This window comes from Camelus ferus, chromosome 21 (genome assembly GCF_009834535.1).
Source record: "Camelus ferus isolate YT-003-E chromosome 21, BCGSAC_Cfer_1.0, whole genome shotgun sequence".
Taxonomy (NCBI): domain Eukaryota; kingdom Metazoa; phylum Chordata; class Mammalia; order Artiodactyla; family Camelidae; genus Camelus; species Camelus ferus.
Window position 1 is genome coordinate 5,653,471 of NC_045716.1, and position 26,635 is coordinate 5,680,105.

The 26,635-nt window shown below is 36.4% G+C and overlaps 1 protein-coding gene across 6 annotated transcripts in view; it reads right to left on the bottom strand.

The window, feature by feature from the left end:
* Positions 1-26,635, bottom strand: part of RASAL2 (RAS protein activator like 2) — a 303,510-nt gene that overhangs the window by 148,254 nt on the left and 128,621 nt on the right. For all 6 annotated transcript variants that reach the window (XM_014561394.2, XM_014561393.2, XM_006187285.3 and 3 more), the window contains exon 2: positions 4,264-4,391. In XM_014561394.2, the coding sequence (XP_014416880.1) occupies positions 4,264-4,391 (128 nt within the window). The remainder of the gene's footprint in view (positions 1-4,263; positions 4,392-26,635) is intronic.

Sequence of the window (26,635 nt, forward strand, 5' to 3'; positions counted from 1 at the left end):
TTCCTCCACTTCATCTTCTTAATGCCCGTCCACCCTCCATGTCAATCATTAGAAAACCCTTTGTGCTTCCACCCCAGACTAGTTCACCCCTGGGAAAAGGACAGGAAAAGGAGTCACTCTATGGTGGCTTAGACAGGCATAGAAAGGAGAAAGGGCACAAGATCCAAGTCATAGTCTTCTTGTCTTGACATGATCTATGTGTGTGAATAGCCACCAGGAGTAAACTCAAAACTCAGCTAGACTTTAATGGGTATTATTTCCAATAGACCTTTGGATTGAAGAGCAAGTGGATTGTCCACTTCAAAGTTGATGTGCTTATGTGGGCACAGAGCTGTATATAGAAGACAGAATTTTAAAAATCAAAATATATAAACACTGAAGTACTGGGGAAAAAAAAGAGAGAATAACAGAAGAATTAGAGACAGTGAGTTTAGAAGTTCTGAGAATTTTTGCTGGTAAGGGAAACAAAGGGGTGGTAACTGGAGGTACAAGTGAAGGTTAACACAGGCTTACTTTTTTCTTTAAGATGGGAAAAATAACAGCATGCTGATGGGAATGATCTGGCAGAGAGCAGAGCTGAAGATGTAAGAGAGGTAAGAGAGAGGTAAGAGAGAACTGAAAAGGCAAGAAGTAACAAAATGGGCGTAAGGGGAGGGGCTGATAATCAGACTGTGGGCAGTTCAACCACAGTTAAAGGAGGGAAATCAGGGTTTAAGGAAATAGTTGTTGGTGGACAGACAGACAAGGTAATAGAGTTCTCTTCTGAGTGCCTGAATTTTCTCAGTGAAGCACAAAGCAAAGTAATTAGCTATAATTGAAGGTAATAGAGAAGGAATTAGAATAGAAAAGGAAGTGTGAAAAAAAAATCTTAGAAATCATTTTGGATTGTGCTATTCAAAGTGTGGTCCACAGATCTGTGCTGTCCTGCAAACTGTTAATGGTCCACGATACACAACAACACAGAAACTGAGAAGTGTACCTGGTGTGACCAGTGGATTCACCTCATTGTACAGCACACTCTCCATGAACAGGTACAATTTTTGTAATTTTGTTCCTTCTTTTCTTATGTTATGACTATTTATTGAACTGTAATTTCATTTCTGTTAAACCTAATAAAAATTTGGACTTACATTTTTATCTTTTTAAAACTTTATTTTTCTTAACAATTCATATTACTGAATTCTACTATGCATGATGAGGTAGGGAAAATACTGGCCCTTCACCACACACAGACTGAGCAGCACTAGTCCAGGAGGGCTGGACAGTGATCAGACTGGGAAATGTTCTGTGAAGGCCAAGCAACCCTCACATGAGGTTTGCTGCCATTAGTTTAAACACCATCAGCATGGTGGAGTGGTTTTCTCCAAACACACTATGCTGCTCGGAAGCTGGGCAGGACAGATGAGGAGCAGGATTTAACTGACCTATGACACTGCCAAGTGAGTACAATGATGCAAAAAAAGGACAGGGAAATGGTGTGCAAAGATTAAAATGTCTGGTCACAGTATTCAAGCTGGGAGAGAGGGAATAGAGGATATCAGAGACATGAGGGGCAGAAAGGTGACAGGGACAATGGACCATAAGTCCCAAAAGTACTGAAAAGTTGTTGGGAAAAGGGGATGAGCCAGAAAGAGAGCAGGTGATGGTCAGACAGTAAGATGCACGCAGAGAATATGAAGAAGTCATAGCAATGAGGCAGAGTGGAGGAAAAGATTCTTGGAGGTGAGGAGTACAAGGAACTGAGAGCCAGTGTGCTGAAGCAATCATCTCTGTAGATATTGGACCATCTCAAATTGAGGCTAGGGTACTGCTGCAGATAATGATAATGAGCCAGGAATGAAAATCAACAAAAAATGAGGAGGAATGACTGGGATTGGATGACTACAACATGGGATGCAGGAAAATGAAGAATAGACAGGAGGCGCTATGAGAGGAGAAGGGTACCTCTTTCAGGCAGCATGGTGCGAGGGCTGTGGGAGAAACACAGGACTTCATGGAGGACAGTGACCTCAAGGAAGCTAGACCAAGAAGTTAAGGACTTCCTTCAGAGAAGAGGCAAAGAAATAGCTGATCTGGCTGATGACGGACCATGAGTCGCAGAGGGCACAGTGAAAGGGCTGTAAGACTGGGAAAGGATGAGCAGAAGGCAGGGACACAGAAGGGGATACTCAGAGCCACAGTGGAGTGGAAGATGAGGGGCTCCCCAGAAGTCTAGGGCTCCTCATGATGGCTGGTATAAAACAGGATAAAGTACATAAAAATTGTTTTAGAAAATTATTCATCATGGATAGTTATTTTACGGGACTAAAGTTGTTTTATGGGGCCCAAGCCTGAATTACTCAATTGATCAGTAACATTTAATCCACAGATTACATCTTGCTTCTAGAGAAGCCGTGCTTTTGACTTTATGCTATCCATCTTTGGGCTATTTAATTTCTTACATTACTAAATTGAATAAAATGTAGGTAAGGGCAAAAAGATGGCGTATGATTTGTTCATATCACTCCTGATTAACATAGTTCTGATAAAATACTGCTGACAGAGTAGATTGGTTTAAGTGCACATTTTGAATTATCTGTTTATGCAAACTGGATAGTTAGAAATCTTCTATACTAACATTCACTCCACCAATTTTTATTATGTATCTACTTAATATAAACAAAGCAACATGTACTATACTGCTCCAGAATGGGCTGGCTTTGATTAAATTATTTTAATACAATAAAATTTAATTATATTAAAATACCGGAAAAGGGTCATGGGTAGTGAGACGGTAACAAAAGCAAGAGACATTTTTCAAATGGCTGGAGAAAAAAAAAATAAGCCAGGTCATAGAGGGCACATTCACCAGGCCCTTCCAAATAAAAACTGCCTCTGAAAACAAAAGAAGAAACTGAAACGGCTTTATTGTTATGACCTTGCCTTTACGATATTAAAAATGTTGAGTAAAAGAAGAGGTGGAAGAGAAAAGGGACAGCAAGGGGGAGAAGAGAGGAAGAGAAAAGGAAGGTAGGGATCACAGGCGAGAATTAAGAAAAGTCGTTTCTGTGCCCTGCTGCCTCTGAACTCACTTTTCCTGAGGGATGACTTACAAAACTGACACCCTACCTGAAGCTCTCCAGTTATTTACATATATTCTGGCAATATATCTTTCTCCTGCACTGAATGAGATCTCTTCTTCTCCTTCCCTCCCATTATCCGTCTTCTTTGTCAAGAAGGATACTTCTTCTCATACTCATTTTTTTGTGTTTGTGGAGGTTGGAAGTGGGGTGGTTTTATGGTCCTACCAAGTCAACCAGCTGATAAGTCACCAATAAGCAAATGAATTACTTGGATATGGAAGGATTTGTACCCTGTAATAGTTTGAGGAGTAAAACAGCAATAGTATATGATGAGCTCAAGAGTTTTTTTTTAACTTCGAGGGACAGAGAGTCTGTGTTCTCTAGATGTCATCCCAGAACTAGATGTCTGTGCTCATTCCATTCTATCTGCTAGTCCAGATCTACTCTCTGCCCTTCGCTCCCTTGCTGGGTCTCAGGAAGCAAATCTCTAGAGAACACATCAAAAGCAATCTTTTCCTTTGGCTTCAACTTAGGTCTGGCCAGCAGGTAACACTGGCAAGGAATCAGAAAGCAGGAAAAGAGAGCTGCTCTGTTCGTCCTGTGTTGTGTCTCCTTGCTGGCCATTTGAGGTTTGACAGAGGCTGTGTTCTTTTATAGCCACAGCAACTGCCACGTGGCCCTCTCATGCAACACAGTTCTCCGGGTTCCAGGAACACTGCTCCCTTCCCTTGCCCTGAAGGTCTAGGGTGACAAGTTGCTGGCTCATCACCCTCCGGTGGGTCCCCTATGCATCCCATGCTTCTGGAAACAGTCCCTTCATTAAATCTCTTTCAATTAATCTACTGACTGTGCCATTTGTTACTTGCTAGGAGCTAGACCAATATAATTTCCAATAGTCCCCCTGGACCACTTTCGGGGACAGGCCTACACAATCCAAGCCATTCTCACTCTAAATTACTCAACTCAGTGTCTCTGTCACTGCTGCTCAGTGAAAATCCAGCCCTGTCTTATGGGAGTCACTCCTTCATGGCAATCACATATCATTATGACATTATCAGCCCTTTAGACCTACTTAACAGTGTAACATTCATAAAGCCTCCATTTTCATAAATGCAATTTATCAAAATGCAAGTAAAAACTAGATTATTTAGGAATTTGGTCAGAAAAGGGAAGTAGCTCTTCTCAGAAGTGTCCCCCTCACCTCCTTCTCCTTATTGAGCAGCACCAGCTGGCTGTCCGTGAGGATGCAGTACTTCCGCTCCCATGTTGTCGTCTCAGTGTAGGGTGACTGACCACAAGACAGACGGTGGGTGGGTGGCCCTTTCACATCTGTGTGACGAACACAATAAACAAAAAAGACAAATCATTACCATCCTTGGGAAACTAGTATTTCCAATGTAAGGGTCTTCAAAATCAAATTAAAGAGCTCTAAACATAAGTCTAAATGGCAAACTGAAAACTTAAATTCCTCTGAAGAAAATAAAAAGTTATATACAGAAGGAAAAATTTGCCCGAGAATCTGCAGAAAAGAGGGCTGAAACACTCTCGGAAGAATTGTTAGCACAAACTTGACAGAGTAATCACCACTGTATGTGCACCAAAATAACGGAAGGTCTCTTCAGAGCAAAACCAGTATCACTCAAAATAAAGAGATGGGGGTGACTCAGAGACAAGAACAAAAGATAGACAGTCTTCAGGAAGAAGATGATGTTGAATGTACGTTTGGAAAGTACTACTGATCCAGAACTGAAAGAGTGAAGTTATTGGTAGCCTACACCTTCAAAATGGCTTTATTTCTAATCGGTCATAAGATTAGAAATGGCTAGCATTATATTACCACTAGAGGCCAGTAAGATCTTAAAAACACAGAAGGCAATTTCCTCAAGGGAAGATCTAAATATATTACCATCATGTCTCTTAAAGGCGGAGGTACACAATATCAAATTTCAATGTTTCACCTCTTCTAAACATCTCATTTCCTATGTTACTTTAATATTTTTCAAACTGAGGTATAATTGATATGTAACATATTAGTTTGAAGTATACACCATAATGATTCAGTATTTGTATACACTGCAAAATAATGACTACAATAAGTCTAGTTACCATCCATCACCATAAAATATTACAAATGGGTTTTTTTTGTCTGATAAGAACTTTTTAAGATTTACTCTTTTGGCAACTTTCAAATATGCATGACAACATTATTGACTATAGTCATCACGTTGTACTTGACATTCCCACAATTTACTTATAACTTGGGGGTTTGTACCTCTTGATCCCGTTCACCCATCTCACCCAGACCCTCAACCCCTCTTCCTCTTGGCAATCACTGTTCTATTCCTGCATCTACGAGTTTTATTTGTTCATTTGTTTCAGTTTTTAGATTCCACATTTAAGTGAGATCATACGGTGTTTGTCTTTCTCTGTCTGACTTACTTCATTTAGCATAATACCCTCAATGTCCATCCATGCCCTCATAAATGACAAGATTTCATTTTTTTTAATGGCTGAGTAGTATTCTATACATCCACTGATGGACACTTAGTGTTTCCACATCTTGGCTACTGTAAATAATGATGCAATAAACACAGGGGTTCATATATATTTTCCAATTAGAGGTTTCATGTTCTTTGGATAAATATCCAGAAATGACATTGCTGGATTGTATGATAATACTATTTTTAATTTTTTGAGGAAATTCCATACTGTTTTCCATAGGGGCTGCATCAATTTACTCTCCTACCAACAGTGCACAAGTGTTCCTTTTTCCTCACAGCCTCACCAACACTGGTTATTTCTTGTCTTTTTGATGACAGCCATTATAACAGGTGTGAGTGATATCCCAGTGTGGTTTTGATTTGCATTTCCCTGATGATTAGGGAAGTTGAACACCTTTACATATGGATCTGCTGTCCATCTGTATGTTTTCTTTGGAAAAATGTCTATTCAGATCCTTTGCCCATTTTTTAATCATAGTGCTTGTGTTTTGTGCTGAGTTGTATGAGTTCTTCACATATTTTGGATGTTAACTCCTTATCAGATGTATGACTTACTCCCGTTCAGTAGGCCGCCATTTCATTTTGTTGATGGTTCCCTTGCTGTGCAGAAGGTTTTTAGTTTGATAAAGTCCTGCTTGTTTATTTTTGCTTTTGTTGCCTTTGCTTTTGGAGTCACATCTCAAAAAAAACCACTTAAAATTTTTTATATGAACTATACACTCATTTGGGCTGTTGTAAAATTTGGAACATAACCCCCCTAACTAATCTTCAGGGAAATGCAAATCAAAAGCAAAATGAGCTATCACCTTACATCTATCAGAATGGCTATGATCAAAAAGTTTACAAGTAACAGATGCTGGCAAGGATGTGGAGATAAGAGAACCCTTGTACACTGTTTGTGAGAATACAAATTGGTGCAGCCACTATGGAAAATAGTATGGAGGTTTCTCAAAAAAACTAAAAACAGAACTACCATATGACCCAGCAATTCCACTCGTGGGTATATATTCGAAAAAAACTGAAAACACTAATTCAAAATGACACATGCACCCTAATGTTCAGAGCAGCAATATTTACAAAACTTGGAACATATCTTGACCACTAGTACACATCGTACACATTAGGTCCATTGAATGAGGCTTTTATGACAGTTCAATATATATTAAAAGTTCTTTAGCTATGAAGGACTAATTCATCTCAGGAATATACTGCAAGGAACATTTAAAATACATTACTTATTACTATTTAATTATTATGCTAGAGAAACACCTCAATCTGAAGAAACCCACAAGGGCAAGAGAGTTGTAAATTATAAATAAGCACATATTATCTATTAGGTGAGAGTCTTCATTACTTTCTACAGACTTTTAGTCTTTTTATTACAGGATGATAAGTATTCCTGGTATTGCCTGATTTCAAGGAAATTCACATAATCTAGCTGTTTTATACTGCAGTTATTCAAATATGCATAACTACAGCCGGAGACCTATAGAAAGTAAGCAAGTCAGTAATTAGGGCACTACATGTACAGCTCTCTTCTTACATTCCCTACGTGTCCGATGTTACCTTCAGTGCTCCTTCCGGCTTAACTTCCTGTCCTCTCTAAAAGTCTATCTAAATCTATCTATCCTGTTGCTCTGCATTTTGGAGGAGCTTATCAATTGCCCTCCAAAATAACCCAAAATCCAAGAACCAATAATGTTACTAGGGCTTGGCGAGACATGTTACTAATTCTTAGATGTTCACTGTTGTTCCTGTTCCCCCTTATTTTTCTGCTTTTATCTCCTCTGAACTACACACACCAGGACACGCTGCATCAACAGCTTCTCCATTCCACACCAATGCTCTCTTCCCCACCCTCCACTCTCCCTTCTACTGCAAGCATTTAAATTAAAGTTTCCTTTATACTTCAAAATTTCCTAAAATTACCGCAAAAAGCTTTAAGGAAATTGACTCTTTTAATACTTTGACACGGATAAGAGATTCTTGCCAAAACTTAAAAGCCATGTCAGAGCTGATTTTCTTCACACGATTTGGACAAACAAAAGGATTAGATTTTTAACCACAATGTAGGCCTATCTTTAGAGTCAAATACCAAGCCTACTTCGACAGAGAGGGATGCACCTACTTTGTGTGAAAATGTGAGGTTTTGTGGCCTAGACAAGTTTTCATTCAAATGACTAACCTTCTTATGTAAGTTGACCGTGGGTGACCTAAACTGCCCTCTGTAATTTAATCTGAATAGCAATGTTATGATCCACACTGAGCAAGGAGGCATTGATAGACTTAGAATATAGGAAACTGTATTACAGCATAACCCAGGTTTCCTGACAAAATATAAATCTGCATCAGCACTGAATTTAAGAAAACCTAACTTATCTTCCCTGTGTCCCCCTGAGTACTTCTCTTACAGTCTTCCTTCATGTTCTCCCTTTCTCCAGTCAGAGCTTTGTCCCTGGTTTCTTCACGACATTGTGAAACAAGACAGTGTTTCATAAAGCATGGTGGGACCTCGAATTACTCCTCCCCAGTGCTAAAAGCAGAATGAAATAGTGAACAATGCTTCCATATTTTAATTTTTTTTGTCTAAAGTATGATGTTGATTACCCATGTTGTTAATTTTATAGTTTCACATTTTTTCTATAATCTAATGTCTACTTTATGATCATTTTATAAGAATCTATATAGAGGAAGAAAATACAAAAGAAGTGAGGATAAGTGATTTCTTTCTCTTTTTTTTGGTTCCTTTTAGCATTTCTGGATCAAGGTTTAAAGGGCATTTTTAAGTAACAATATAGAACTAGATTTTTTTTTTGAAGCCTAGAAATTTTATTTATTCATACTATCATATCCTCATTTCCATGGCTAAATAAATGTTTAACAGTATACTCGTAAAGCCTGTATACTGAGACTGTATTAATGGGAAAACTCAGTTAATGGGAAAACTCAGGTATTGCTTTATTTCACTTTATTAATTCTACCTACCCCTCCCTCCCGCCCACCCTCTGTCTCTCTTGTTCCAGCGGCATACTTCTAATTTCTGACTTCCAAGTGTATTTAGTATCTAAAATTCACCAAAGAAAAGGATAACTACCTTAGAATTACCAGTAAGAATCTTAATAGCAAAACTAGAAAGAAATTTTAGATTTGTACTGTTCCATTCCTTTAAGGATACTAAGGACACTGAACACTGGCCTTATTACAAAAAAGTGAATAATTTTAGAAACATTAAAAAGAATCAGAGGTCACTCAATGAATCCCAATGGAAAGCACTTCTTTGGATATTATCATGTATACCAGCAATTCTCCAAATTTTTTGATCTCATGATCCCTTTAGACTTTTAAAATTGAGGACTTCAAAGAGCTTTTGTTTATGTGGGTTATATTTATCAATATTTACCATGTTAGAAATTAAAACAGAAATGTTTAAAGTATTTATTTATTAAGAATTACAGATCTATTGCATGTTAATATAAATAACACATTTTTGATGAAATATAACCATTTTGCAAAATAAAACAAAAAAATAAGTGAGAGGAGTGACACTGCTTGAAGTTTCACAAATCTCTGTAACATCTGGCTGAACAGAAAGCAGCTGGTTTCTTATACCTGCTTCAACGTTCTACCTCTTGCTTTATGCTGTCTCGGTTGAAGTAGAAGTAGAAAATCTAGACTCACACAGGTACACAGCTGGAAAAGGGGAGGATATTTTAATAGCATTTTCAGATAACTGTGGATCATCTTTTCTAATACTATACCAAAAACTGACAAGCAGTTGCTTCTTAAAAGTGAGTAAAATGTGGAATCTGACACTACTCCAATACTTTTCATCCTCTGTTACATTAAAAACCACTGATCTACCCTGCCCTTTGATTGGATCTTTCTACCCATATGCATGAGTTTGGGACACTATGCACTGATCATTTAGAAAAAAATGGTTCACTTAGTTTTGCAGATCTTCCAATGACACTTTTCATTATATAGTATCAAGAAATCACATTCATTAATCTGCAGAAAAGTCTTGATCTCACACTAATCTAATACTGGGAAGCTGTCAAGCTCCAGGTGGCAGATTCAAGTTTTCCAAAATACTGATCTTCATTTTCCGTCTTAAATTTTATCATTGTCAGTAAATACTGTTGCTTTTTTCACCTTAAGAGACAGGTTTATGTCTTTCTTTTTCTAGAAAATGTCTGACAAATAACCAAGACTGAATAACTATAATTTGCTTTTCAGTTGTTCTTTCAAGTAAAAATGATGCTTCATGAAAAACAAATGGTAAGTTTGGCTTGCAGCTCAATTTGCACAAACGCTTTCCACGGTGATAATCACCATACTTCGGTATGCAGGTTACCCGTACCCCCATGTCGTCGCACTGAATGCTAAAAAAGACATAAACACTCGGGTTGAGATTTAATAAAGTTAAAGATTTTCACTGAGTTCTCAAGGATGTCCTTATGTCAGACTGGCTCTTCTCCCTAACACACGCGGCCGAGAAGACCGTGGTCACTGCTGGTGCTTTGGTGTCGCAGCCTTGCTCCTGCTGCTGCACCAGTAGATCTACTCACAACTGCTTTTGTATCAGCAGTGCAAATGTCAACACAGCTTTAAAAAAAAAGGCAAATTTTATTATAAAAACAGTTACCTAGCAGATCAGGAGATTTTTGGGTTCTGAGGTTCCACAGACCACAGTTTAAAGACCACTGCTTAGACAATAGGAAGGCAGTGAGGATTCTAAGAAAATCCGGCAATAGCTTATAAAACGAAGTGGGGAAAAGACCAGAGGTCTTGTACAATGGATGGGAGACTAATGCAATGGCTTGGGCATGGGATGATTAGGGTCATGGAGTGGTGACAGTGGAAACAGAAAGAAAGGGACTATGTGAGCTGGACTTTGAAATAGAAATCCACAGCACTGGTAACTCCGCAGTTGTTTTGGGGTGAAGAATAGCACAAAAGAGATGAGAGAATAAAAAGAGCTATTAATATAAATATAGATTAATAAATCCTCACAAAACAGGTTACATAACTTTAATTCTGCTCTCGTTTTAGCAAGTCCAAAACAAAAGTTTTTCCAAAAAAAAAAGAAAGGAAACTCAAAAGAGAAGCCTTTAAATCTGAATTAAGTTTGGAGGGCTGAATGCAAGCCACTACTACCAAATCATTTCAAAACAGCATTCAAAATATCAGTTTATTTAGTCTACCTGCAAATCTAATAGTCAAATTCCAGGCCTCTTCAAATGCTAATATAAATTTAGTAACTATTTGGCAAGGAAACAACAACAACTAAAAAACTTCTCTTCTGTGTGTAACCCTTCCTTGTAACCAGAGAAGGGAGTAAAATGGCCTGTCACACCAGTTGACAAAGAAGACGCACTAAAATGATACAACAGAACTGGAAATTCCATTAGGCTTATCTATAAATATCCGCAAAGTAACTTTTCTCTTAGAGGGTAAACATCTTGTCTCTTCCAGACTTAGAGAGCATCTCAAAAGACTTACAGTAGGAGAGCAAATAAAAGAATCTGACTGGAAGCAGAAATAGGGATAAAGGAAAGAGGAAAAGAACAAGTCTACGACCCAAATACGGAGACTGTAAAATAAAAAGTTGCTGTGGGAAATTTTATTTTTGTATCACACAGCTCCTTAGAAGTTCATCGGAGTTGCTTCTGAATTACATTGTTGACTAGGCACTTTTTTAAAATAACAACATTATAAATTAAATGCAATTGGTAAAATTCTAAAACTATTTTACTGTTATCCAAAATAAGCTTTACAGAGGATTCTACACAGAGAATCTTTCAGCTAACACAACCCTAATGTTTCATTTAGTCTCAATAGCCTTTCGTCAATTCTTAGCGCCAACCTAAAAAAACAAAAATAAACACAGTTTTGGGAAATCTATATAACAGGGAAGATTTTAATACATTAAAAGTGAAATACATTTCTAAAAAGCAGTTGTAAGCTGCAGGGGTCTGAACTGCTGTAGAAAGACCAGTATTTTCATCTGTGTGTTTATTCCCATGCCAGAGCTAACCTGGCCTAGAACAAACACATTTTTCCCAATATTCAAATTTCAATCATCAGACTTGTTTTGGTTCTGAATTTGGTCAGAACTCAGAGTACAAGCATTATTTTTTAAGTCTCAAAATTGGAGTGACCACTTACTTATTGAAGTAAAAACACATCTAAACAACTTTAAAACAGAGCTATTTGCTACAACTAGCTAAGAACATGTCAATTTCCCTAAATAGACAAAGGGATATTTTTCTCTTCACCAAAATGTTCTAGACAGTTTTCACAGAAGTTCAAGTTTAAAAATCACTTATATTAATAGGCCAACCAACATGCTGTATTTTTAAAAGGAAGTTCTTTATTTTTCTGATAAATTATAAAATCCTTGCCTTGCCATAAAGCTTTTAAAATGTGGTGTATGCTTGGCTATCTTCTATAAGCAATTTCTGCTACAACAGAAGAAATGTTAGAGATGCCACATGGAGATGATTTTTAATAATGCCGCTAACTGCAGCACACTGCTCAGCAAGCAGCAGCCCACTAGATATTAGCGCTATAGGACAAAATTATTCTATAAATGAGTTAATACTGTCTGCTGAAGACCTAGTACAGCTGCCAGCCATTACTGCCATCAGTATACTCTGTCTTCCTCTTCCACTCTTAAAGTACAGAAAGGAAAGACAAAACCAATCAGGACACTAAAATGAAGTTTAGTTTTGTTTATTTTTATCCCCCATTACCTTTCCACCCTCCATATTCTGTCAAAATGTCAGAATATACCTTGTTTCCAGAAGAAACAAAAATTTTCTTTGATTGATAACCTTCCAAACACTAAAATTATTGCCTGTGAACTCTGCTTTGTCCTGACATACGTGGACCTGTGGGCTGGTAAATTACATTACAGTGCATACCATCAATGGCCCCAGTAAATTTAAATATGGTCACACTCACCTTCATGAATAATGAGGGTACTTACGATTCAATGTGTTTAGGATATAAAATCACTAGGTCAGAAATGTTTGCCTTTATGGAATTGTCAGTCTTACCATAAATTCACTAGGAGACCATAACTATTAGTTGAAATGAATTTATATTGTGTCTTTCACCCTTAGCTAACCATTTTCGTTTTCTTCTCAACTCTGGAGGTTTAATTTCCATGCAACTTGATCACTTGTGACTATCACAAGTGTAAATCCCCTATGTTCAGTATCACCCTCTTTAAGAGAGGGTAGGTAGGAGGTAATATGTGACACTTCTTTCTGATGAATAATTTCCTTTAGCCTAAGGTTTGCAAACAGGCCCCTGCCTTCCTCCCCCTCAGTCGCAGCAGCACCAGGACCTGAGCATGGGCCTTCTAGCTCTGCTCTATCACACTTACCTGATAACAATGTAAGAAGTTCCCAGAAGGCATGACTTATTTAACGTTAATTTATCAATGGTTCCCTGATAAAGGTAACACTTTTTCTTTGCAGAAGAACTAATTTTAGTTTGCTACTATTAGGTAAGAATTTTAAGAAGATTGTCCAGGATGGGAAGCAATTCGTATCATGGGTCCACCGTGCTTCTCCCTTCCCCATCACTAGTACACAGTTTGCACTGCCCCTGTCATGCATGCCAGGAAACAGCAGGCTGAGCAGATCATTCAGCTTTCTTTCACCTCTTAGATATGCATTAGAAGACATAATCCCATAACTGCCACACTGGGCCAAGCACTACTTAAGCAACTATATGCCTTGGGGAATGAAATGGAAAGTTATGAATGATGCCACATTGACAAATGGCATCCAATCATATGAACATCTGTATTTCATACTTTTACCTAAACAGAAAAATACAAAATACTCAAAATAAAATAATTCATTTGTATACTCATCCTTAGAAGGAAAAAAATGATCTATATGCAATTTTTTCTTAGTTAAGTACTATGCAAATTTAAGAAAAGTGTGAGAAAATATTAATCAGGCCCTTTAAAACATAACCATGGTGCTGTATACATGATCAAAACTCAAGATCCTTTTTGTACCTCATGTTCCTGTTACTGGCAGAAAAATGAACTATACTAAGAATTAATCTCAAACACCATTCAATACTTTATTCTTTCTGTCATATTTAGGACTTCTTCTTATATTAATGTACCCCCACGCCTGCCTCTTTTTGAATTGAATCTCATCACTTTCCTTTAGGGGCAGCTGCTGTGGGGAAAGAATTAGAGCTTTTAAAGGAATGTGATTCTTCGTGGAGAAAGGAAAAAAAAAGAGTAAACAGTTTACCACTACTGAGAAATCAGTTTCTGGGGTTTTCACAATTGGTTATACAGTCAATCCTGTGTCATTATCTCACTATCTAGGGAGCAGAAGGCAGACTGCATTAAAAATAAAACACCAAGAATTTGGCAGCATTAAAAAAATTTAACTGCTCTAGCTCTCTCCACAGTATCAAATGGAATAGAATGCAGAGCTAAATATGCATCTATTTTGAATGGTGACCTGTTTGAATTATAAATCACTGAACTCACAATGAAAACTATCATGGAGATAATACACACAGGCTTCTCTAAAGAGTCCTATCAGTCACTCAGTAGTAAGTCGACACCCAGTTCCATCAGCGAGGTCCTGATACGAGTCAGCTGACTTACATGAGAAGTGAAAAACCTTTCTTTTTATTAAAAACCACTGACCTCAAATGTGTACGAGGGAACAACCAACTACAATATGAGACTATAAAGCAGTAAAATGAAGCATTTAGCATTTTCTCAATACAGTCAACACAAATAGAACAGATATCTTTCTTATCCAAATTTAATCCATTTCCTAAAATGTGTTGGGTGGCAAATTTTCACGGTAACAGAGACTATATTCTGATTTCAAGTGGAAAAAGAATAATTCAGTTCAAGAATATCTAAAACTCCCAATTAATTTCCCTAAATAATAAATATTCTTAAACTCCTATATACACAATCCACCAAAAAATTCTAAATGAAAAATAAACATACAAAATCACTTAATATTTAATAAACTTGTTAGTGAATATGTTTGTGCATATATGCAATTATCAGACACATGATCACAGAACACAGTCCCATTGGGAAAACAACTAATTCAAGGACAATAGTCTACTCCACTCCATATTCTCTCACTCAGATTAATGTACAACTTCATGTTTTTGGCCAGAACACACATGCAGTTTCTTTTAATGATAATTCAATGCGGATAGTCAACTTTAGGTTAAAAATTTCCAAGTCATCACAGCAAATGTTTAGATGGTGACAGTTCAGATACCAAGGGATACATTCACAATTCCTCAATTCATAGATTAATAAAATGAGGCTGAGGGGGAGGGATAGCTCAGTGGTAGAGTGCCTGCTTAGCATGTATGAGGTCCTGGGTTCAATCCCCAGTACCTCCATTAAATAAATAAATAAAACTAATTACCTTCCCCACAAAAAAATTTTTTTTAATAAAAATAAAATGAGGCTGAAAGATAAAAAAAAATCACTTGTTCAAAGTGACACATCTAGCACAGTTATCTTAGAATTTAGTCTGATATACAATCTAGGATCTTTTTTCTAGTACATCATAAAGCTTCTCCTTGTCTTTCTGTTTCATTTGGTTTTGTTTTTAATTCAGTAATGATTTATGCACTGTGTATTAAGCACTATTCTCAAGCTGAGGATCTAACAGTGAACAAGACAGGTCACTGAACTCACACAATTTAAATTTAGCTGAAGGGTCAGATACTGCACCATTAGCACACGATTAAACAATTACGACAAACACTATACAGAAGCAGTACAGGGTGCTGTGAGAGCATGTAACGAGAGCTATGGACTTAGTCTGGGACATCATTGCAGCTGGGAGCATGGTTAGTGGTGTGTAAGTGTGGAGGGTAAGTATCAGCATTTCGGGCAAATGAAATCGCAGCCCAAAAGCCCTTGAGGAATAAATTGGTTCTGCTCCTCCAACAACAATCTGAAAAGGAGGCCTCTATGACTGACGCAGGGAGCAAGGAGGTAAATGCAGAGTTACAGGGGCTGGGGAAACAGCCCCAGGCCAAGATCATGCAGAGACCTATAAACCAAGTTAAAGATGCTGAACTTGATCCTAGGAAGAAAAGGAAGCCCCTGAAAGGTTTTAATAGAACCACTCATTTGCATTTGTGTAAAGAGGTGAATGGGGGTTTCATTTACTGAGATTAAGAATTCTGGAAGAAGACCCGGTTTAAGGATGAAGCTAATTAATTTAGTTTCAGCCACTTCCAGCACCCCCCCCGCCCCCAGAAAAAAATCAGTCAAAAGTTAGATCTGTCTGTCTAGGTCCAAGACTTCTAACCCTGGCCTACAGAAGAACCTGGAATTGCTTCAAGTGGTCCACAAATGCCTTATTCAAACTTCATTTTAAGAAATATATGGCAACTACTAGGATAAAACGACAGACTGAACATATATAATTTCACCCCTTCTCACCTTACACCAGAGAATCCTGAAAAAGTTCATGGATAGGCCACCACTAGGTATCTCTCAAAGGAGTAGGGGTGGGAAAGAATGGTCTGAAATAAGTACTGGGTAAACTGATTTAAAAATCAGCCAGAGTCCCAAGACTCTCTCTCTCTCTCCAATTTATTTTATTGGTAACTATTCCTTCCCAACTCAGGTAGAAGAACAGAGGTTTACTTGCTTGGAAGAGTAAAATAAACGGTGGACTAAAGGATGACTGTAAAAGCTGAGAAGAGCATCCTGAAAACATATAAGGAATGCTAAGAAGTATTTCTCCCAAAGTCTTCTTTACTCCCTCATCTGACTCTCATAACTGGCAGATAGACTTCTGCTTCCCAGACAGGCAATTAGAAGAGCTCTTTTTGGGTATCAGATCAGCCCAAGAGGATACTAACCAAAGATGTCCTTCCCACAAACAGGCCACCCAGATCACCTTACAAGAAAGCCCTCAGTGGACAAGGCCCAACCTCACACTCAGATTTTCTAGGCAATTTTCTTGTCTCCCATTCTCAATATAGAGTAGAAAAATAAGAACTACCAGAGATCAGAGAAAGCCTCTAGCATTAGATTAAATAGAGGTCAAAACAAACAGAAATAGACAACTTGAAGGGGGACACCAATGATACAGGAGAAAAAAACCAAATAACCATCACTATTCTCAAAGAGATATGAGAAGAAATGGCATCCATGAAACAAAAACAGGATGCTTTTCATAAAAAGCAACATTCATAGAACTAAAAAGAGCTTTTATAAATTAAAAACATGATGGCAAAACTCAATAGTACAAGTAAAAGATAAAGTTCAGAAAATAACCCAGAAAGTAGAAAAAGACAGAAATGGAAAAGAAAAAAAAATAATGAATACTGATTAAAAATATCTATATATCTATATATATATATAAAATTATGGTGAAGAAATTGGGATGATTGTGTATACCAGCTAAATCTTCATCTACCGTAATAGAATATCAATAAAAAGCTCTAAAATTGATGAAAACAAAACAAACAATAAAATAGGGATGATCAAGCAACTATTCCCTTAGAGGTTTTTTGTGAGGTCCAAATGAGATAATACACACCAAGTGATTAACAAAGAACCTCACCATCCCAAGCACACAACAGAAGTTTATTTGTTAGTATCATCATTAACCACTTGGGCATTAAAAAGGTGGAGGAAATCGCCATATCGTCCCATTGTCAACAAATCTGACTCCTATGAAATACAAATTTAGCTGTGCAGTCAGAGGACTAGATTCAAATCTGCGATTTACTGTTTCCAAGAGTTGGGGCAAATGATTTAACCTGAGACTCCACTTTCTCAATTATAAGAGAATAAAATCACAGTTGTGTATCTGTGTGTATGTTTAGAGGAAATTTTAAAAATAGATTAAAAGTGGAAGATAGTTCCAAACAAAAAGTGTTCAAAATTATTTAAGTCTATCTATATTTTCATGTGTCACATGTGTATGTGTGAATGCATGAGTTATTTTAAACTGTGAAGGCAAGTAGTAGAAAAATACTCTTAAGGAGGGGAAAGTGGATGCCTGGATAGACCAGTAACTAGCTGAAGCAGCGGGTAGGGAAGCTAAATGCTCTTTTTCATTTCAATCCTTGTAGTACACACTTGTAACTATGGACATCTACTACTTTGACTTTAAAAGTATATAGCTAGGTCCCACAAGATTAGAAAATGGTTAAAGGGAGGCTCCAGACTTAAACTGATCAATACCAAATGAAGTTTAAAGAACTTCAGTACATCCATAACTCAGCTTCTCTACCATGGTATGGAGTGTGGGTGACACAGAATGCTTAACTTTTTCTATTATTAGAGAACCACCTGCTACTAAGGGAACCACCTATTTTTAACTAGTTCAAGTCTATTGAAGACCCTAGGAATCAGAAAGCAATGCTGGCTACAGGGCTTCTTTTTTTTTTTTTTAATATAAATATCTAGGTAGCATTTGGAACACTGGGCTGAAACTTACACTTCTCATATGACTCTAAGGTTTTAACTTTCCCCAGAAGATAGGTAATACAGCACCTCAATATACAGAAAGGTGATACTAACTCATGGTTCCCTGGCGCATACCTCTGCTAGGATTCTTATACAGCTGCTTGACATAACTCAACCCTGATTTTCGGCACATATGAACTGTTTACAAAGATCTTTGAGAAGAAACTACCAAAGCACAGAAATTTGGCCGTGAGGCTCAGAGTCATGGCAGGACCCATGTCACCAAATTAGGTTATTTGATTAATGAGTTAACGCACTAGAAAAAGCTGAGCACAGTTTCTCAATTTCTGGCACATAGGGAAGTATTCAATAAATATTAGCTCCCATTATTACCACTGTTACGGAGAGGCACACTGGTCAAGTGGTTAAGGGCACAGACTCAGAAAGACTAAAGGAATCCCCATTGCTTACCAGCTGTGAGACTCTAGTCAAGATACTTAACCTCTCAGACTCTCAGTATCCTTGCCTTTAAAATGGGAACAATACGGTTTCCACCGCATAGTGATGTGATAAGGATTAAATAAGAAATGCCCAGCATTTAGACAGTGCCTAACATACTGCAAGCCTTCAATAAATGTTAGCTCTTACTGTTCTTTTTACTTCACACACATCTGAAATAATGGATTCGTTTCTTATTCCAATCTAAACTACTGATGCTAAAAATACAGAAATAAGATGAAAAAAACCTGATTTAAAACTGCGAATTATCTTCAAGATTATATGGTGTATATAAACAAATTTTTCCATGGAAATATTCTGGGGAACAAAAACAAAAACAAAAAAACTACACAGGTTTGCTCTAACAGAAGAAACTTCCATCTGTTACCATTGGACAGGTTCTGGTAGACCACTGTGCCATGAAACTACACATCACTCCTAATGCAAACTTTACAAAGGAAGAGCCAATAAACCTATAGCGATTTGGCCACAGAAATAATTAGAAGCAGAAGTGAATATAAGGGAAAAAACATATTATTTTTTTAAGACTGATTTGGTCAACTTAATGTACATCATTTAAGTCAGCCTACCAATTATTTCCCAGATTTAAAAAGAGAGACTGAAGAAAAAAGAATACAATCTTTCGAATGGCACTGTTTTAATCTAGCCAGTTAGTTCAAATACTCTCAGCTCTATAAGCCTCTTACCACTGTACAGCTGATGGCTAAACTTGAGAAGAGCAATCAATCCTCATCTGTTTCTCTACATGTTTCAATTAGTACAGAAACGTGCATTTACTATTCAAAAGCAATCACAAGAATGTAAAACAATCAGAAAGCCAGTGGATGATTTTTTTTTTCTTTTTTAGAAAAGCTGAATCCAAACTCAAACGACTAAGGAATGGATAGTAAGGCTGTCACTGGTTCTTAAAATTAAAGCCTGAGAAAAAACTAACTAACTAGCTGGCTAACTAACTAACGCTCTCTCTCTCCCTTTAGGTGCTTTTTCAAAACTATCTGAACTCTGTAGGTCCACAAACAAGAGATCCATTGTGGAGATCTGTAAATTGTATGACATCATTGAAACACAAGCACCAATTGGTATCACAGTTTGTGTTTCCAAGGATACCAGGAACTTTAAATACCCTGCAGTTATACAAAGCCCAGGAGCACGACCTTCATAACAATACCAGGAGCCTGCCCACTTTCTTTTTAGTCACTGTTTCCAGCAGAGAAAGGACACTGATTTTGCCTCAATAATTCCTCCAAATAATATTCTCAAGAACATTCCTCAATCATCCAATTATTCATTTTTATATTCTCAACATAATGACAGGAAAAAAGAGGATTAAGAATTTATATAACCCTATTAATTGAGAGATTCTCAAAAGGCCAGCCTAGAATACCTTTCATGAAACTACATTACAGGTTTTTAAAATGCGACACACATAAACACTTCTGATTAATCCCTACGGTCCTCTGTGTTTCGGAGTACCCGTTTAGTAACTCAGAAAAATAATTTCTTCCTTGCGTGCCTTTCCTGCAAAAGTTATTTCTTCTTGCTTAACATTAGCCTTGAACTCAAATATGAATTTAGTATATAAATTTGTTTATCCTAGCTAAACTACTGCAACAGAGAAACATAGGCTAAGTGCAAGGTGATTATAATTAACTATATTATTGTTAAAACTCAAACAAGTTTATAACACTTTATAAAGGACTCTTTTCAGGACTATATTGTTATTAAAGGTCTTTAGCTAAGCTTTTCCCTAATCTGTCTATCCCAAGTTAGTTAGATAGTCTTTACAATCAACTTTATTTGTGAAATGTTTTCCCATTAATTCCGTGAGCCACTGAGATTTTTGAACAGTTCCAGTTATTTTTCTGTTTAGGAGATAAATATTTTAAGCAAGTCTTTCTCAAAATGCAGGCTGGAAACTAACAAGGGAAACAGGGAGAACGTGCAGAGACTTCAGTTGGAGAGTTCCCAAGAGCTGTTCAATGACTGACGGCAGCAGCAGGGAGCTTGGAGCTACGCGACCATGACCGAAGAGCCACACCTTGTGACTTCTCTCTATTATTCTACCTCGCGTTTGGACCTTACAATGCCAACATTAAAGGGCAAAGAAAGAGACTTTCTATTTAACCATTTTTATATGTTTTTTAAAAAGTAACATCACTGATTTATAAACTCCTTTGGGTGAAAATTATAGTAGATGCCTATTTATATTAATTCGAGTTATTAAGTATTGAGTTTATTTTAGGGAGCTTATACACAGCTTAGTACTTTTGAAGATATTTAGTACATTGTTTGAATCCTTAGAAACGTCAGAATCTTAGTGAAGAAAAATATTATTACACAAGTGATTTATTTAACCATTCTTAAAAACTTTTTTCAAAAAAGGTAATGTGAAAAGATGATGTGTGTAAAGGGTCATTTAAAAGACCCTCAAAATACAGGAGACAGATATAAAATCTAGAGACTTTTTTTAACTTTAGAAAGCCATTGTGGGCATTATACAAGTTCCTTAGAGCCTCCAAAAGTAACAAATATTGCCATGTCATCAGTGTCTACATGACAATGTGGAAGGATGGGGAAGAAAACTATTAAATTTAGTGGGGCACTGGTACAATTCTGAAGCAAAAGAAAGTTTAAAATACATTTCTCAAGGGCAATAATTACAACAAAGAACCAGATCATGTGCCTCCCAACTGCAAAGCTGAATTTTGCAAAGGTGTACATCTGTATCAAGACAACTTTTAGTGGGGAGGGTATAGCTCAGTGGTACAGTGTGTGCCTCGCATGCATGAGGTCCTGGGTTCAATCCCCAACACCTCCCTCAAAAAGTATTAATAAATAAATAAACCTAATTACCTCCCCCAACCAAAACAAAACCTAAAAAAAAAAAAAAAAAAAAAAAAGACAACTTTTACATGCAGGTGCATTTCTTTATCCAACAGACCATGATCATAAGATGTGATTAAATATATTTTGCTTGTAATAATCACAACTTTGTCAAAACAGGCATCTACTAAAAGTAATTCTTTAAGTGGAAACACCTCATTGTAAAAGTGCCTAATTTCATTGATTAAAAACCAGGTTCACTGTTAATAACAGTGCTTTCAAAGTGTCAAATCTAGTCAAGAGTTTGAGCCAAGGAGCTATGAAGCTACTCAATAACTCCTGTAATTTCGTATTTTCCATTATACCCAAGTAGGAAGCAAGGAGGTATGGGGAAAAAACGGCTGGGAGCCTGATATACCAGGGCAAAGGAGGAAGCAGTATCAACTGAAGCACAAGACAAAGAAAGAAATGGCAGGATATTACTTCTAGAGGTTAGGCAGGCTGAATCCTTCTCTAGCACTGCAGACCAAGGACCAAACTGTATGTTTTCATAACTATACCAAGAACAATCACATGAAGATGATCTGGATCAAGAGGGTGAAGCATATGAACTACTCAATTCTAGTGGTTTACTATTTCTTAAACTCTTGGTCCTACAATAAATGAGGTAAAGAGGATGGCACACGTATTAATGTATTGATGACACAGGACCGAGTGCAATGGTACATGTGATGGACAACTGAAATACTGTGCCAAATTTAATCACCTATAATCTATTGATAATATATTGTTTGCATAGTCTCATGTCCTTTATCAGTCTTTGAAAATGATTTTTAATGTAGTATTGTACCATACATATGTACTAAAATTTGTTGAATGAATTCCCTGATGAAAATATAGGTTAATTCCAATCTTTCAGTTTTATAAATAATTCTGCAACAAGTATCACATCCAAAGTTTGTATATATCTGATTGTTTCTTAGAATAAATCATAAGAAATGTAATCACTGAATCAAAGGTTTACAGTTTTTAGGACTCTTAAACACATTTTGCCAAAAAATCCTTCAGAAAAGTGTATATAGAAATTTATATTCTCTGATGCAGAAGATGAAAACATCCATTTTGACACATCTTGAGGAAAATGCATGTTACCTAAATCTATCAATTCTAAAGGTTAAAAAAAGGTATTACCTTAACCATTTACTGACTATTGCCATAAGCAAACCATTGTGCTAGACATTAAGGAGAAAAGTAAAGTCCACTATGATACAACACGTAATCAGGTATTAGCAAGACAATGTGGTGCACACAAAGAAGAACAAGAATTAAGTGCTGCAGGTAGACATAAGAAGGAATGATTACTAAACAGTTCCAGGTATGCAGAGATGGAACAAAAGATACTATACCCTTATCAGTGGGTAAGAACAGAGAGGACAACTTAACTGCAACTTCCTGTTAAATGAGGGTATGTATGACTATTAGGAAACAGGTCTAAAGTATACTAGATGCACTTTTTATGTTATCATTGGTTAGCAAATTGCAAGAGTTAGCTAACGTAAAGAATTTTTTTAAAGTTGTACTTGCATACCTTTGAAAGTATATTTTAAAATCACCCATATAAATAATGCAAACCCACTGACCAATCTTTTGATGTGGAGCCAAGCCTTCTTTTAGTATGTGAGTCTACTGATTCATAGTTCCACCTGGTATTTTTGCACAAACCACAGTCCTTTATATACCAACTATGATTTCCAGTTATTTTTTTCTTTTCTTTATTTAATGAAAACTTAAAGACACTGATGAAATAATTGGAATACAGAGTCCGTCCACACTTTTTCACCAGTTCCGTATAGTTGATTCATCAGATTAAGAGTAATTATTTGCAAACAACTTCCCTTTATGGAGCCTTTCCAAAATATTAAATTTAACTTAATGGAAACAACTATTTATATTTCACCAGTTTACAAAACATTAAAATTTAATGTAATTATAATAACAAAAGTAAACTGGCAGGTTTAGGGACAAACATCACTGATTCTTGGTAAGCTTCCAACTTCACTGAAACGTACGTAAGTGAGTGTGCAAGTTGGAGAGCAGCTCTCCAGCCCCAAGTGTTCAGTGCATTCTGAGCAAGAGTCACAAGGTTCACAGAAGGAATGAGGAGCTTTGCGGAATTAATCATATCAGTTAATCCACCACGTCTTTTATAAAATACTCCAGATATTTTAGTGAAGCTACTTATTTAGGCCATAAAAAGACTTCGACTTAAGGATATAAAATAATGCAAAATAATCTTATTTGTAGGTTAATTTGTTTTTTCTTTTTTGGAAGACTCTTTTAGAGGTTTTGTGTGGATCATTAATCAATTTTAAAGTCTGACAGCAAAAGTCATAGTGTTAAACAAAATGAAAATTAATATTTAAAATACTGAAATAATAATTCTAATCAACTTAACTGAGAATAAGATTAAAGCACAAAGATCCTAAAATCTTAAAATCTACTATTACATTTCTCCCTTCCCCAAAACTAAAACAGAAATCTCCCTGTTTAATCCAGTTTCTAAAGAACAATTGTCTCTTATATGTCTTTCTTTAGGTTACTATCATACCATCTTCCATATTCATGTTTAAATTTCTACCAAGCAAAAAATGTTTTTTGTGTCACTGACAAAAGTTGATTTAAACAGAGCAGAAGTCTTAATGAGAACTCTAAAAATGTTAACAAAAGTTAAGACTATAGAGGAAGATAAAACTAGAAACATATGTACAAGATAAAACACACCAATCTTTCTGGGGTTTCCGAGTGTGCTAAAACAAGTTTTACAAATTTATTTTTAAAATAACAAAGTTGACATCTAGTGTGAAGGCAAAACAAAGCTCACATTTCAGGCAATTTGTAAGATCACTAAGTCTAAAATAGAAGACTGTCTTCAGTAACTCAAATCACTAAAGCTGTTTGTGGCTGTACTCTAAAGTCTAAAAAGCAATATAATTGTTATAAAACAAACTATCTGTGATATCAAAACACATGTAGTTTACCTGCCTGCGAAGACAGACATTTCTTTTTATAACAGCTTCACTGAAATATAATTCATATGGAATAAAGTCCACCCACTTCAAGTATACAACTCAATGGTTTGTAGTATATTCGCAGATCTGTGCCACTCCCTTGTCCACTGATTTTAGAACATTGTCATCACCCCAAAGAGACGTTTCATCATGCTGTAACTATTTATACTCAATCTCACCCCTTCCCTTCCAGTTCTAAGAAACCACTAACCTACTTTCTGCCTCTCTAAGTCTGCATATTTCATATGACTGGAATCATACAACATGTGCAATTTCATGTTGCATAACATTTTAAAGATTCATCTATGTTGTAGCATATACTAGTACACCAATGTATGGATATACAAATTAGATTATCCATTCATCGGTTAATACACATTTGAGTTATTTCCACCCTTTGGGTCTTATGAATAATGCTGCTATAAACATTCATGTACACGTTTTTACATGAACATATGTTTTCATGTATCGGGTAGTTATCTAGAAGTACAACTGTTCAGTCATATAGTTATTCTCTGTTTAATTGTTTGAAGAACTGCCAGGCCATTTTCCAAAGCAGCTGACCGTTTTACATTCCTACCAACAGTGTATGAGGGTTCCAATTTCTCTACATCCTCACCAATACTAGTTATTATCTGAGCTTTTAATTCTTTTAGACGGCAACACATAAGCTCTACTCTCTTAGCAAACTCCAATTATACAATACGGTATTATCAGGCATAGTCACCAGGTTATACTTAGTTCCTTAGGCCATATTCATATTACAAGTTTGTACACTTTTACCAAACTTTCCCTATTTCACCCAACCCCAAACTCTGGCAGCCATAATACTACTGTTTCTATGAGCTCAACATTTTTTTAAATTAGATTGCACATATAAGTAATACCATTCAGTATTGTCTTTCTCTGTCTTGTTTATTTCACTTAGCATTATGCCAAGTTCATTTATACTGTTGCAAATAACAGTATGTCCTTTTATTTTAAGGCTGAAAAAAGAATCCATTATACATGAGAGAGAGGGAATTTATCTATTCATCCTCAGATGCGGTTGTTTCCATACCTTTGCTATTGTGAATAATGCTGCAGTGAACGTGACAGTACCTGAGAAAACGATTTTGTTTCATCTGGTTATGCACCCAGAAGTGGGATTGTTGGATCATATGGCAGTTCTAACTTTAATTTCTCGAGAAACCACCATACTGTCTTCCATAGTGGCTGTACCCGTTTACATTTCCCATCAACAGTGTAAAAGGGTTCCCTTTTATCCACCTCATCAGCAGCACTGGTTATCCTATGCCTTTTTCATATGAACCACTGTAGCAGATGCGAGCCAGTATCTATCTTGGGGTTTTCATTGCATTTCCCTGATTATTAGTGATGTTGAGCTTTTTTTCATATACTTGTTGGCCATTTGTAGTGTCTTCTTCAGGAAAACACCTATTAAAATTATTTGCTCAGTTTTTAATTGGGTTATTTAATTTTTTGCTATATAGTTATATGATGAGTTCTATGCACATGTTGAAAATTAATCCCTTACTGGATATGTGGTTTGCCGCTATCTTCTCCCATTCCATAGACTGCCTTTTCATTTTGTTGATGATTTCCTATGCTGGGTAGAAGATTTTTATTTTGTTTTAGTCCTACTTGTTTAATTTTGGATTTGTCGCCTTTGCTTTTGGTGTCAAATCCAAAAGAAATCATTGCCAAGACCAATGTCAAGAAGTTTACCCTCTGCATTTTCTACTACGAGTTTTATATTTTCAGGCCTTATATTCAAGTCTTACCAATTTTGTGTTGATTTTTATATATGGTATAACAAAGGTCAGTTTCATTCTTTTACATGTAGATATTCAGTTTTCCCAACACCACTTATTAAAGAGGTTATTGTTTCCCCATTATATGCTCCTGGCTCCTCTGTTGAAAATTAAATGACCATATACACACGGGTTTATTTCTGGGTTCTTTGTTCTGTTCTATTCATTTATGTCTCTGTTTTTATTACAACATCATATTGTTTTGATTACTATAGCTTTCTGGCATAGTTTGAAATGAGAAAATGTGATGTCTCCAGCTTTGCTGTTCTTTCTCAAGATTGCTTTGGCTATTGGAGGTCTTTTGTGAATACATATGAATTTTAGGATTTTTTTCCATCTGTGAAAAATGCCATTGGAATTTTGATAGGGATTGTATTGACTCTGTAGG